This window comes from Calliphora vicina, chromosome 4 (genome assembly GCF_958450345.1).
Source record: "Calliphora vicina chromosome 4, idCalVici1.1, whole genome shotgun sequence".
In the NCBI taxonomy this organism is placed as follows: Eukaryota; Metazoa; Arthropoda; class Insecta; order Diptera; family Calliphoridae; genus Calliphora; species Calliphora vicina.
Genome location: NC_088783.1, coordinates 63,635,637 through 63,650,658, shown reverse-complemented (window position 1 = coordinate 63,650,658; position 15,022 = coordinate 63,635,637). Strand labels below are relative to the sequence as shown.

The 15,022-nt window shown below is 29.1% G+C and overlaps 1 protein-coding gene across 2 annotated transcripts in view; it reads right to left on the bottom strand.

Moving 5' to 3' along the window:
- Nucleotides 1–8,810: 8,810 nt before the first annotated feature.
- The window catches only part of Fur2 (furin-like protease 2), a 496,857-nt gene continuing 490,645 nt past the window's right edge, over nt 8,811–15,022 (bottom strand). For both annotated transcript variants that reach the window (XM_065510151.1, XM_065510152.1), the window contains exon 17: nt 8,811–10,072. In XM_065510151.1, the coding sequence (XP_065366223.1) occupies nt 9,692–10,072 (381 nt within the window). In that variant the 3' untranslated portion in view covers nt 8,811–9,691. The remainder of the gene's footprint in view (nt 10,073–15,022) is intronic.

The following is a 15,022-nucleotide window of genomic DNA, read 5'->3' as shown; positions in this document are numbered from 1 at the left end:
TTATAAATTTTAATTATTAACCATTAAAAATTGTTGTTATTTATTATATTATTTTTTTGTTTTTTTTCATTTTGTTTTTATTTAAATATTTATGTATAATACTTAAGAATATAATTGGATGTTTGTTCTATAAATTTTGTATATATATTTATAATATATATTTGGTTTAATTATATTTATGTGTGTTTTTGTTTTTTTGTTGTATTTATATATATATTTATAATAGTTTTAATACAAAGAAATATATATGTGTAAATAGAGTTGAAAGTTTCTCATTTACATTATAAATTGGTTTTAATTGTGTTGAAAATATTATTTGAATTTTTTTCCTTTAAATTAAATAATATTTTAATAAACTCAATAAAGTGATTTAATTGTTAAACAAAATTAATGTAATTTTTAAATAAAATAATACAGTACAATACATATTTGTTAATATTCATTACAAAGTAATTAAATTCAATTTCAACTAAAATTAGTTTCTTTTTTACAATTAATATAAATTCCCATAAAAAGTGCCGTTTAGTTATTTTAAACATTTTTTTTTTTATTTTTTATATAACTTTTTTATCAATTAGATAGATTTTTTGTTGGTAATAGTATACATAGTTGAGTTTGTTAAAAAATATATAGAAATGTTTGATTTTTTTACATTTGTTTTTAATTGTTGCAGTGTTTTAATAATTTTTTTACATAGTTTTAGGTTTTAATTACGTTTGTATGTACAGTTTTATTTAGATTTTTTTATAAATATTAATTCTAACTATTAGCTATTACTATATTACATTTATTTTACAATGAAATCTGTCAATTTAATAACAGATGAAGATATTCAATGGCATTAAATGTTAAATGGAAAAAAACGTGGCATACTTTTAGGATGTAAAAATAAATATTAATTATTTTGTAATTAAAATCTAAACTATTGTGTGATAACAAAAATGTATAAATAAAATTATTGTTTGCAAACATCTGTTTCGATGATTTTAGTTATCTGTGTAATTTTAACAACTAAGCTCCCTTTTATTGCAGTTATTCATATTGTTTATGAAATAACGTAAATTGTATATGGAAAATATTTAAATTATATCCCCCTATTCATAATAAATTTATAAAAGGTTTATAAAACATAATTTCCATACAAAATCTGTTTTATAAAATGAAATCTACTAGATAGAATTGACATTTTCTTGAAAAATAAGTGCAAAAAAACATAAATTTTTATAAAAAAATTTGATTTTTTTTAAATTTTCTCACAATAAAGCTTAGGTCTTTTCTTTGAAGAGCTCTTTGGTCGCTTAGTGGGATGCGAGTTGAATATCTATCAAAATAAATGATTTGTAACCCGAGATATATGGCTAGACATTTTTCGATGTTTTTTTAAAAAACCTTTAGTGAAAGCAGACGCATATATTGTTTTGTAAATCTGTTGAGTGGTTCTCGAGTTATAAAATGATATGACAACTTATATTCATAATAAATTTATACGAACTTTTTCAATTAATACATTGACTACTTATCAGCTCACCCTTATGTGTTAACTACACAATGATACAAAAGTGAACGAAAAACAAGTAAGAAAGTATGGTCGGTCAAGCCCTACCATATAGTACCCTACACTAAGTAAAAGAGCAAAAACATTTTTCTTTTAAAATTTCAATAATTTATATTTTTGATCTATTTTTGGAAGTGGGCCTTATATGAGAGCTATGACCAATTATGGACCGATCACCATGAAATTATGTCGTGTAATTTATGTCTATATGAAAGTTATTTATGGTGAATTTTGTGTGTATACCGACATTTTTAAGAGATTTATGCACGTTAAAGTGATTTCCGGAAGCGGGTCTATATGGGAGCTATGACTAATTATGGACCGATCGTAACAAAATTTGGTGGCATGAATTTTGTGTATATAAAACTTATTTGGAGCGAAATTTGTGTAAATACATATATAAATTAAACATTTATGACCGATAAAGTCCAATTTCGGGAGGTAATTTGTATGGGTGCTAGGTGAAATAATGGACCGATTTCAGCCAGTTACAATAGGCATGTTCCTTGGGCCAAAATTTATCGAAATATCTTCAAAATTGCGACCTGTACTCTGCGTACAAAGTTTTCATGGACAGCCAGCCAGAAGGACGGACGGACATCGTTTAATCGACTCAGAAAGTCATTCTAAGTCGATCGGTATACTTTAAGATGGGCGTTCGACCAATATTTTTGGGCGTTACACACATCTGCACAAACGCATTATACCCTCCCCATTATGGTGGTGTAGGGTATAAATATGCAGTGGTTCTCATCTGGTTTATTGGACTCCTGTTCGCAAATACTTATGGTTTTCCTCGATCACTTCATTTAGTATTGTTTTTAGCGAAATAACGGTATTATTAAAACCACAACTACAAAACATTATAAATATGTTCGTTTGAAACTGATTTAAATTTTGTTACTTTTATTTGAAAGATACTGTTTGAACATAAAACGCATTCTAAAATCGGTTGGAAAGTTATGGCATTATACTGTTATACTGTTTTAAAAAAAAACAAGTAAGAGTGCTATATTCGGCCGTGCCGAATCGTATATACCCTTCACCAAATTATACTTCAAAATAAAAATATTTTTAGGTAAACAAAATTTTTTGTTATTTAAAAAAAAAGTTGTTTTTTTTTCATTTTTTGGAAAAAAATTTCTAATTGTTATTTTAAATTTTTTAAAAATTTTTTTTTTATTAAATTTAAAATTTTTTTTTTAAATTTTAAATTTTTTTTTCGATTTTTCAATTTTTTTTTTCCGATTTTGACCCATTGTAGGTCCAACATACTATGGTCTTATATACGTTGTTGCAAATGTCTTCGAAATATCTATCATTAGATACCCATATTGTCTTAGTAATCCAGATATAGGCCAAAAATCGAGGTTGTCCTGGTTTTTTCCTAATATCTCAGCCATTTGTGGACCGATTTTGCCGGTACATATACCCCCTGCTTATGGAAAGTTAGAACCACTGGTAAATAAATCTTGGCCCTCAAGCCAAGTAAAGCAATTCTTGATTTTTTTAGTTGAACAAAGAAGTGTTACTATACGGAAACAAACCTTCAGTTAGGGCCGCACATGACAAATATTTGCTAAAAAAGCGTAACCACTTTTTTAGAGCATATTTGTTTGACGTGTTTACTCTTACAGGTATTTTCAAACAGCATCAAATAAAATAAAACAAAATTTTTTGTTTTGAATCATCCTATGTAAAATAAGTTTTTGAAATAAATAAAAGAATTAAAATGTCTTTTATTTAGTGGTTACTAGGGTATTCAATTAATCGGGTTTCTGGTTTAATCGGTTAATCGAACAAATAATTAATCGGGGTGTAGATTTATTCGGTTAATGTAAATTTATTCGATTAACCGAATAATTTCTATTTTAATTTTAAATTGAAAATACAACCACGAATTTTGTGTACAAAAACATAAAAAACAAACAAAACATTACAATTCACCCAAAAAATAATAGCAAATATGTTATTTGAGATCCTTTTTATATACGCATGTGAGTTTTTATAGGATTTTAGTGAGATCTTCTAATATAGTCTTTTAAAAAAGAATATAATTTAAATTTTCTTTTTAGATTTAATAAAACTTGACTTGGAAAAAACACTCTCGCTGATTGAAGATGTTGAAGAAATCGAACCGCATGATAAATAATATCCAATATATCAGTTCTTTTTTAAGTTTTTTCGAAGCATATCAAATTTTTCGTATACCATTGGAGTACTTTCTGGACTGTTTTAGATTTTGAATACTTTCAATAGTTTAGTTAAGTTCTGATCACAGACTCGTTTGTAGTCTATACATGTAACTACAAACAAAGTTTCAAATACATGTAAATTAAATATATCAGTTGTTATACTCACTAAACATGGTTCTTGGATGTTCGAAAAAATATGTAATTTTAATTTGAAATTTGTACCTATTTGAATAGAAACGGAAAAACAAATACAAAAAAATATGTTAAAGTGCAAAAAAAAGGAATTTCGGTTAATCGGTTAATCGACACAAATTAATCGGTTTATTTGTTATTTGAAAATCGGCAGTTTTTAATTTTTCGAACAGTTAACCGTCCAAAATTAATCGGTTAACCGATTAACGGTTAATCGATTGAATACCCTAGTGGTTACGTCTTTTTCGTCAAATATTTGTCATGTGTGACCCTAACTTTAGTCTAGCCTAAGTTGTTTCAATATTGTTGATCGTATTTAAATGGTAGCTGTCTAGACTAAATGCTGCATACTTTAAGGAGGTTATAAGAAAAATTTCAACAGGCGAAGCAAGTTTTGGGAAAGAACACTTTTTGGTATGGAATGACGTGTTACATCGGAATTTATTAGAAATAGCTTCCGTCTTCTAATATGAGAAGTGAAAAGGAGGTAGTGTTGATAGTTCTTTAAGTTTCTCGAAAAAATTTTAAAAACTTAAAATTTCCGAGTTTTACCAGGAATTGTTGAATTTTTTTCCTTTACGAACCATCTCCTGTAAATTTCGAATCTAATAAAAAATCAGCAAAAGCCTTTCCAGCCGTTCTCACGTGATGCCATTACATACATGGACCATTTCAGTTTTATATACATATATAGACAAGTTGATGTTTTTAGAAATATAGTTGATCATCTTTTACCGAAGATATTTGCGAAAAGCGCAATAAAGGCATCTTAAAAAGTTACAAGCTATACAAAGTTTTCTAACCCAAGGTGGTCAACTTTGCCATTCTGTATATCACATTGTGCTATAACGGGATTGCCATAAATTTAACTTTCTTAAAGCCTATGTCCTCCTCTACGATATATATCATTTTGCAATTGGATCACTAGTTTAAAAGGTTACAATTTATTACCCTTTTTTAAATACAAAAATATAAATATTTTATCAAAATACAAATTCAAAAAATTAATTAAAACAGGTATGAAAGTATAATACCCTACACTAAGTAAAAGAGCAAAAACATTTTTCTTTTAAAATTTCAATAATTTATATTCTTGAGTGATTTTCGGAAGTGGGCCTTTATGGGAGCTATGAACAATTATGGACCGATCACCACGAAATTAGGTCGTGTGATTTATGTCTATATTAAAGTTAACTATGTTGAATTTTGTGTGTATACCAACATTTTTAAGCGATTTATGCACGTTAAAGTGATTTTCGGAAGCGGATCTATACGGGAGCTATGACTAATTATGGACCGATCGTAACAAAATTTGGTGACATGAATTTTGTATATATAAAACTTATTTGGAGCGGAATTTGTGGAGATACATATATAAATTAAACATTTATGACCGATAAAGTCCAATTTCGGAAGGACATTTGTATGGGGGCTAGGTGAAATAATAGACCGATTTCAGCCAGTTTCAATAGGCTTTGTCCATGGGCCGAAAAAATAATACGTACCAAATTCGATCGAAATATCTTCAAAATTGCGACCTGTACTCTGCGCACAAGGTTTATATGGACAGCCAGGCGGACGGACGGACATCGTATGAACACCTATTTTTTGTTTTTTTTTTAACGTATTTTATCTATCTACACAGAGTTGAAGTCTAAATCAACAGGGTAGTTTCTGAATTCTAATTCATCTGCTTAATAATTTTTGGACTTCCTTTTGGACTTAATAATTTTTGGACTAGATGTAAAAGGGAATTAGATGCCATTCGCAAATATGAACAATCTTGAACAATTATCGCGAGTGCACTGTAATCATGACTAGAGTTGTTTTTACTTTAAATATCAAAAAAAAAATATAATGGCTAAAAGTTGGCTAAATATTTGGAAAAATTCGTAGCATATTTTTGGGGTCATATTAAATAATAATAAAGTTTTTTTTTGGGAATTGTGAGATTCTATATAAAATTTTTTTTCACTTTTGCAATTTGATCAAATATTAATATATAACTGTGATTGATTAAAATCAATTTAAAAACAAAACTTTTATTGAATTTTAAAAAAATAATTTTTTTTTGCCTTGATTTGTTGTTGATTTGTTCTGTATGTTATTGATTTTGAATCCATAAATTTGACTGTATATGTATCAATGTGTCTTCTTTTTAAACAAATTATAAAATTGTTATGAATTAAAAAATTTATCGAAGATTATGCAAAAGTATGGGAAAAAATTTAAATGATTCACTAATGTGAAAATTATACATGATTTACCTAAATCGTACCACTTTATCATCAGTTGAACATCTGCTTTCTTTGTCATGTACATAAGTTTTTTCTGGGATATTTTTAAGTGTTGAGTATACTTATTGTAATTGATCAAAATTACTCATACGCTATCATGGTTACTGCTAAATAAAAGCTGTAACTAGGATTAATTACTCATACACCTAGATGATTCATTCGAAGTAACTAAAAGTATTAATTCCTTTTAATTGCAATTATTTTCAAAACAAATAAAAAAACAATACAGTAAACTTGCGAAAACGTGAACTAATTTCAAATGATAACTCCGAAAAGATTTGGTAATTCTGTTTTTAATTTGACAACGTTTGTGTATAGTAAAACAAATGTATAGATCTTTGTAACGAAATTTATTAAAACCTCGAGAATTATAAGTCAAATATTTTCTTCTTCTGAAGAAGAAAAATTTCGATCAGAATGCAATTTTGTGACTGGAAGTATTTATTGTATTTTTTTTCAAAACAAGTTATATTATTTTTGGAAATAATTTTGTTCAAATAAATTTTTCTTAATTTTTATGAAAATCTGTATTATTTTTTGCTTTTAAGAGAAGTACAGTGGGCCGCCTTTGTTTAATTTTTAGAGTTAGAATTTACAATTCAAAGCATTTACTGATTTGCAGCCTATGTTTTGTCAAGGTTTCCTTATATGTTTTCCAGCCGATTTCATAACATTCAAGGCTGTTTTTATGACATATATGAAACTCGATTAAAAAATATAAACACATTTGTTTGATTACAACAAATGCAGCAAAATTACTGACGCTACATCTGGGAAAATTCATATCAAAACGGACAGAAAACAGCTATTTTCGGATTTGACATCTTCGATTTTAATGAAATTTAAGGTTCCAAAAGGTTCCTCAAATCAATGACTTTTTCATCGGAAACCATTCCATTTCAAAAATATTGCGACTTTCAATTGCCCACAATATTGAAACTACTCAAAGTTCAACATAATTTTTTATTCCATTTTAGAGGCAAAGATATTGTCCTTAAAATGGTGGAATAAAGTAGTTTACTTCCAAATGGTTAAAGGTCAATTTTCGGAGTATATATTTCAATGAAAAAATATCTAAGACATTCAAGAAGAACTTGACATGAAGGCACTTATACTCTCTACTATATTCGTGCATAATAATTTCGATGGAGACTTCATTCGTTCAGGAGATATAAAGAAAAACGTTATTAAAAGCACGTTTTTCATACAAATTCATATACAAATTTAAGCAAATAGAAAACAGAACACAGTTGAATCAATTTCAATTTATATGTTAAAACACAGGTGCTTAAATTTTTATATGAATTTGTATGAAAAAACGTACTTTTAATAACGTTTTCTTTATAACTCCGGAACTGGCCACCGTGAGTACACGATTTGACCCAATTAAACTTTTTCTTATGGAGTTTTCTAATGTGAATAAGACTTCACTTTTGAAGAATATGAGGGAAGTTTTGCTTTACTTCTTTAACTTGAAAAACAGTGAAGCTACCGATAGCTCACCAAAGTTTATGGTTAATGTGTTCCATAGATTTCAACGTGCGAGAGATAGTTTGTTTGGTTCATTTTGTTATGGAAGACAAAGATTGCAAAAGCCTGCCAAAAATGTTTTAAGACCAAGAATTGGGGCATTACACCATGAAGATTTCAGTAAAACTTAACAAGAAATTGTTAAATAATTAAGAGCTACTCAAGCAGCAATTTCAAAATATTTGCGAGCAGCAGGATTCATCTAAAATCAGAGAAATAGTTTATCGTACGAATTGAAGCCGAGAGATCTTGAAAGACGATTTTACATGTCCGAAATGATGCTTAAACGCTATAAAAGAAAAACATTTTTTCACCGAATCTTTACTTGTGGTGAAAAATTAATCCATTACGATAACCCTAAGAGTAAGAGTTTGTTTGTGAAGCCCGGTCAACCTGCTGAATGGACACAAAAGCCAAATACCCATGGCTCTAAAATAATGCTCTATAATTGGTGGGAGCAAAAGGATCCTATCTTATGAGCTGCTGAAATCTGGCCATCACAGGGAACCTACACCTAACTCAACTGATTCGTTTGAAGCGAGTATTGGCCGACCAGATATGTAACCATAATATTCCATCATGACAACGCTCGGCCACATGTTGCAATACCTATTAAAAGGTATTTAGAATGAAGTGGTTGGGAAGTTCTGAATCACCCACTTTATAGTCCAGATCGTGCTCCGTCCGACAGCTATTTGTTTCGATCGATGCAGAATGCTCTCTTTAGGATACACTTCACATTGTAACAGAGTATCCGAAATTGGCTTGATTCGTTCTTGGCCTCAAAGAATGAGCAGCTCTTTTGTTGCCAGAAAGATGGAAAAAGGTCATAGCTAACAATGGTCAATACTTTGAATAAATTTATGTTGTACAAATCTTTCAAAATAAAAGCTAAATATTTTAAAAAATTCCGAATTTTTAAGTCATTAGTTCCCTTTATGTTAAAGAAGTAAAATCTCCCTCGTCACTAAACTGTGGCTAGCCTCCACAAAAAGTTTTAGAATTTTGTTCAGACATGTCTATGAAAAAGAAACTGTGCTGTTTTTATGTTGATTACAATAATTTTAAAATCATTTATTTATTATTTATTTAGCTTTAAATTTTTGTTGTTGTTGTGTTTAATTTAATCAAATTGTTATCAATAATTAACATATAAACAAATTATACTACATAATAATTATAATAATAAAATAATATTTAATAAAAAAAAAAAAACATGACCCTTCAAGGGTTTCAGTTTACAAAAATACATACATACACATAAATTAAAATTACATTTTATTTTTTTTATTTTCTTTACTAAATTATAACAAATCATAAGTAAAAGGGTAAAATCAAATTGATAAAATAGTTTTTTTGTTTTCAAAAATAAAAAATATTAAAATAAAATAAAAAAAATAGAAAATGTTATAATTGGCTAAAAACAGTGTTAATTCTATAAATATATAAACTTTACACACAAAATATATATGGTTTTTGTTACATGAAATAATTATTAAAATTAAATAAAATTCTTGTGATATTTATTACACCAAAACAAAATTGTCTATTAGTTACAGGGTTTTAAAAAAGAATTTATAATTATATAATTTTTATTAACAAAATCTAGTATATCTGTTATTTTTTTATCTTTTGTTTGTTTAAATTAAGCTTAGAGCTGTTTTAATCCTATACTTTTGTTTTAATTTATTTTCTGTTTTACTTTAATTTTTTTTTTTGTTTTGTGTTTTATATAATAAGGTACAATTTTCTTTATACAAAATTTACATTTACAAATATTTTCTTTTTAAAAAAATGTGTTTTTTCTTTTATGTTTTTTTTTAAATCTTTTATAAGGCTTTGTTTTTGAATTTTTAAACCTTTAATTTTTTTTTGTTTATTTTCTTGTTTTAGTGTTTACTCAGTTCGTGTTTGAGAAAATTCTATGTCCTTTGTGTTTCTTGATCCACCTGACTGATCGTTTTTTTGAGTGGCACTCTTACAAATGTTTTCAGTTTTTCCGTTTCCTTTTTAAGTGGCTGTGCTAATTTTTTGGAATTTCTATTCAAATTGTATAATTCTAAATCCTCCTCTTCATCGTCGTCGTCTTCTTCTACTGTATCACCTTGCTGTTGTTGGTTTTGTAATTGTCTTTCATAGTCTATTTCCTCTTCATCTTCGTCTTCTTCCTCCTCCTCTTCCACATTAGCTTCAGCATCAATTTTTAGTAGAGTACTTGAGGAGGTAATACGATTTTTTCGACGTCCATTGGTGGGTATTTTATTGTATTTGGTGGTTTTACGGGCCGGATGGTTTGTGGAGCGCTAAAATGGTTTTGAAAACAAAATAATTTTGTTAATTTAGAAACTTCAAACTGGAATTATTTTATTTTTATACTTAAGTATCATTTTAATTAAATAAAATATGTAAATATTTATCTTGTTAGACCATACTAATGCCCATAATTTCAACAAATAGATATCTATGGTGTGAAATACCCAGCTGATAGATTTGCCTAAAAGGTAACTCGACATTAATATCAAATGCATATCTACGGATCAAAATTACTAAATATTTTTACTCCACAAGTAACTAAGCACTGATAGATATCTATTTGTAGAAATTACGGCCATAAGTCATGTAAGTAATAAATATGAGATTGAATTCTTAAACAATTTAATTTATATGGAAAATTTTCAACAATTTCCTTGAAATGTCTACTCGAATTTCTAACTTCATACTCTGATACATCAAAAAGCAGACACATACTTTCAAATGGTTATGGTAGTAGTAAGATTTGGCAGTGTTTTCATACAGCTGTACTTATGCATATTAGGGTGGATTAAAAATTAAGTATTTTGAAATATGTTGCTGGGCTTTTGCAATCAGCTTAGATTACCATAGTCTGATTAAAATCTTTCCAAAATGTTCTAGTCAAAAATCAAAGCGACCATATTACTAAACTCTGCAACATAATCGGGTTTCACTGGTAGTCATGGTCGCAACATATTTTTACTTACAACTTAACAATCCCTCATTTAAAAGAATCTTTAGATAGAAACTAGATTAGTTTTAGGAAATATTTAAATAAATATTGGTCACAGACGACTAACAAATGATTTATGAATAGAAGAATCTGTTCAAACAGGAACAACAAAGTAATGGATATGCAGACTACAGAAAATAGAACATCCGTAGTCTATCACGAAAAGAACACCAAACTCGGATCATTCTCCAACATGATAATCCAAGTTAAAGAAGTACTCAAATCATCGACTAAATGGATCAGTTGTCTTGATTTGGCATCAAATGAAGAACTTGTATCCTACATTACAAAAAGTTAATTGAGTTGTCTTTCCCTTATCAAAAGAAACGACCGCGTTATTGATCTCTATGAATGTCGTTCAAAGCTGTCATATACAAACTTCGATCCAATTGATCCTGCACAAACCTCAGTATATTCTCCTCATATACTTGAAGGTTTTTCCTGACATGACTCGGGAGAGAGTCTGACTATGTTGCTCGTAAACAAATCATACTCCTACAACTTTCTAATAGTTTACGTCTGGTGGGTGAACTACTTTTTTAAGTGCAGTATAAAATAGTCGCTAAAAGTCTCTACATTCTAGGTTACTTAGAGACATTAAAGTGACTATTGACATCACGCTATGAGAAGTCATGGGATGTCAGTATACTTAAGCAAAATGAAAATAAGCTGAATGCAGTACAAAATAAACGTTAATATTGACTACTCTGCAGATTACTTAGTGACAATTGGTTTCATGCTAAAAAAAAATAAACTGTATAAGAATTATATCAACACAATTTGTATAAAACCCGTTTGTACGAAATACACACAAAGAAGTGCATTACAAAAGATTTGTTTAAAAAGACTACACTCTGGATTAGGTAGTAACACTTCAGTGACAATTGAGTTCACGCTAGATTACCTTTGATATATAGTGTAATCAATTGACTTCTCTCTGCATTACAAAGAGCACATAAGTGCCATATTACTCAAAATATATAAATTGGAATCAGAAAAGTGGTCAGACATTAGTGACAATTACTATCTATATATTGACTACTTCTTTAACACTTTCAGCCACGTTTTTTTGTGTATAAGTTTAAAATCAAAACAATTTTTACTTTAATCAAGGTTAGTTTATTATAAAAAGTAAGAAAAAATAAATCAAAACACGAAAAAACCACCCCATTCCAAGGTTTTTTTGTGGAGTGAAGTGGTTAGTTTACTAACCACCGTGGCGGTTGGCATTAAAAATAACAACAAAGTGGCGCAAAAGTAATCCTCCTATCAGAAAATCCTATAAATTTTGCGATTGGCCCCTAATGTCAGTTCTGTTTTTTACATTTGTGTAGTAAACACATGCGAAGTATACGTTAATAAACAATATTACGCTACTCTGCTCCAGAACGCGGAATATTGCTAACTATTTATTTGACCAATAATCGGTCGGTGACTTCATCAAAAATAATCATAAGTGATGAGGCCCATTTCCATCTTAGCGGGTACGTAAATAAGCAAAATTTACGCTTCTGGGGTACTGAAAATCCGCGTGTAACCCACGAAGAGCTGTTTTCGCTGGAGGAGTCATCGGACCTTTTTTCTTCAAAGACGTCGCGGGCCAAACGGTTACTGTGAATGGTGAGCGCTACAGAGCAATGATCAACGAGTTCTTTTTGCCGCAACTTGATGAATTGGAATTGGAAAACATGTGGTTCCAACAGGACGGTGCAACGGCACACACTGCACGTGCCACAACCGCTATGCTGAAGGATGCTTTCCCGGGCGCCTAATCTCCCGTTTTGGCGATTTGCACTGGCCAGCAAGATCGCCTGATTTGACTTCTTTTTGTGAGGTTTTTTGAAGTCGCGGGTTGATGTCAACAAGCCTCAGACTATTGCAGCTCTTAAAGACAATATCCGTCAAGAATGTGAGGACCTATGGCCGGAAGTTTTGGCCAAAGTGATGGAAAATGCCATAAAAAGGGCTCAAATGACAATCAGCTGTGGCGGCGGCCATTTGCATGACATCATATTCTCGACTTGATGTAAAAAAAAATTAAAAGACCAAATAAAAATAATCCACTAGAAGAATCAAAGTTTTTAATTTTTTTTAATTACAGCCAAAAAACATCGGAAGTTTACTTTTGCGCCACCTTGTATGACAACATTTTTTTTAAATCGAATATTTTTGACTAAATTTTCTGACAAAACAACCGAAAAGTCAAAGTAACAATGAATACGATGAACAATAAACACTCTGTGCTTTTTTTTATTGAATGCGTGAAAGTCTCTTAAAAAAACTGATTCTACAATATTTTCAAATTAATATGTTTATCTAACCAGAGCACCCTGACGGCAAAGTTTCGCAAAAAATCACAAACGATGACTTCAAAAAAATATAATTGTTTGGCAAAATGGCAATAGATGCCAAAAACTATGTTTTAAATAGTATAGAAAATGTGGTTAGTAAAATGACCACACAACCGCAAAGAGTTAACGTCTGGGATGTGCAATAAAGCAAATATTCGTGTGTATCATATAAAATATAATTTATGCTGTGTTTTGTATTTTTAGATGCCCAAATTACCCTTTCGAATTTTATTTTTTCTATTTTTAAGCTTTCTCTGTCTGTGTTTTATTTTCTGTTTTAAAACGGCATATCTAATGAGTTTCTTACTTAAAAAAATAGGATTTTATATGCCAACATTATGTTTGACTAAACGTTTCAAGTATTTGATTTCTAGGGTTTACTAAGTTCTTTATAGGATTTTATATTTTTTAAGTTTTTTGCCAAAAAGGTCTTTATGATATTTCTATTATAATAAATATACAATTAATTAATACAACATTTGAGAGGTTTGACATTTTAAGATAATATGAAATAGAAATTTAAGGACTTCTTTAAGAAATAGCTAAATTTGAAACAAATATACAATTGAGCACCACTGGTCAATGTACCCCCTAAACTGTATTCTGTATTATAATTCTGTATTCGATATTAACTTAAATTGTGAGTGAATATACCTTGAAGTTCTGATCAAATTGTAGAGCCCTAAAATTTCGTTTCAAACCAAAAACTTTTTTTATTACTAGACGTTTTTTTTCACGTTTTAAAGTACATAATGGTACTCAAATATCTACATACATACATATATTTTTGTAGATGTCCTTATAACGGAATTGTTTCAGGACGTGTACTTGTATTTGCATGTGTGCATTTGTATATGTGTTCATGTATGCTTTTTATCTTTATGTTTTAGCCCATTAAAAAACGGCTGTGTATCATTTATTTAAATGGTCTTTAAATACGTGTATGATTTTCAAGTACAAAACCCAACTTTTTTTTTGATGTTTTCTGCTCACACACACAAAAATTTTTGAAAACTTTTTTTTGAGCCCGTTTTCCCGGTTGGTAAATGTCGAGAGATCCTTCTTTGTTTAAAGGCTTAAAATATTTGCAAATATATACAATATATAAAAATATTTTTTAGCTTGTAGGGTCGTGCGTTGGCTTTTTTTTTGGATGTGCTGCTACTCGTTTTAAGCTTTACAAATATGTATGCAAATGTGTGTGGGAATATTGTATGAGTATTTATTTAGTTATATGAGTGTATGTAAAATATTTACAATGTAAAAAAACACAGTTTTAATACTAGACATTGATAAATTGGCGCCCCTTAAATAAGGAAAAGTAAAAAAATAACTGGCGAAAAAAAGAGCGTAGAAAAAGAAATTGAATACGATTTTATTTTGTCTATCTATTTATGTCATAATGTTTTTACAAGCGATTAAATTTTGTTCTTGTCAATTGACATGCCATAAAACATGTATTGGTGATAAACTTAAACAAATATAAATATATTTTTTTTTGTATATGTAAATATGTTTACATACATATGCCCAATTCACAACTGGTGTTGTAGCGTTGTATCGTTGTATGTCGTAAATATTTTTCAAACAAATTTTTCGAAACAAAAACAAAACATTAATAAAAAAAATTACGACATACAACGATACAACGCTACAACACCAGTTGTGAATTGGGCAATAGTATACAATCAAATATTTACATATGTATATGTTTATTAGACTGGCTCATGTAAATAAGTTCTGTCAATCAGCTACTGAAGACAAAACTTGGTTCAGTCAACCGTTAAGCGTAGACGTCCGGTCCCAGCCATTAGCCCAGATGTGTCTCTTAACTTTCGGGACGCAGCCAATTACAAGGCTAGTGTGAAACTATAAAA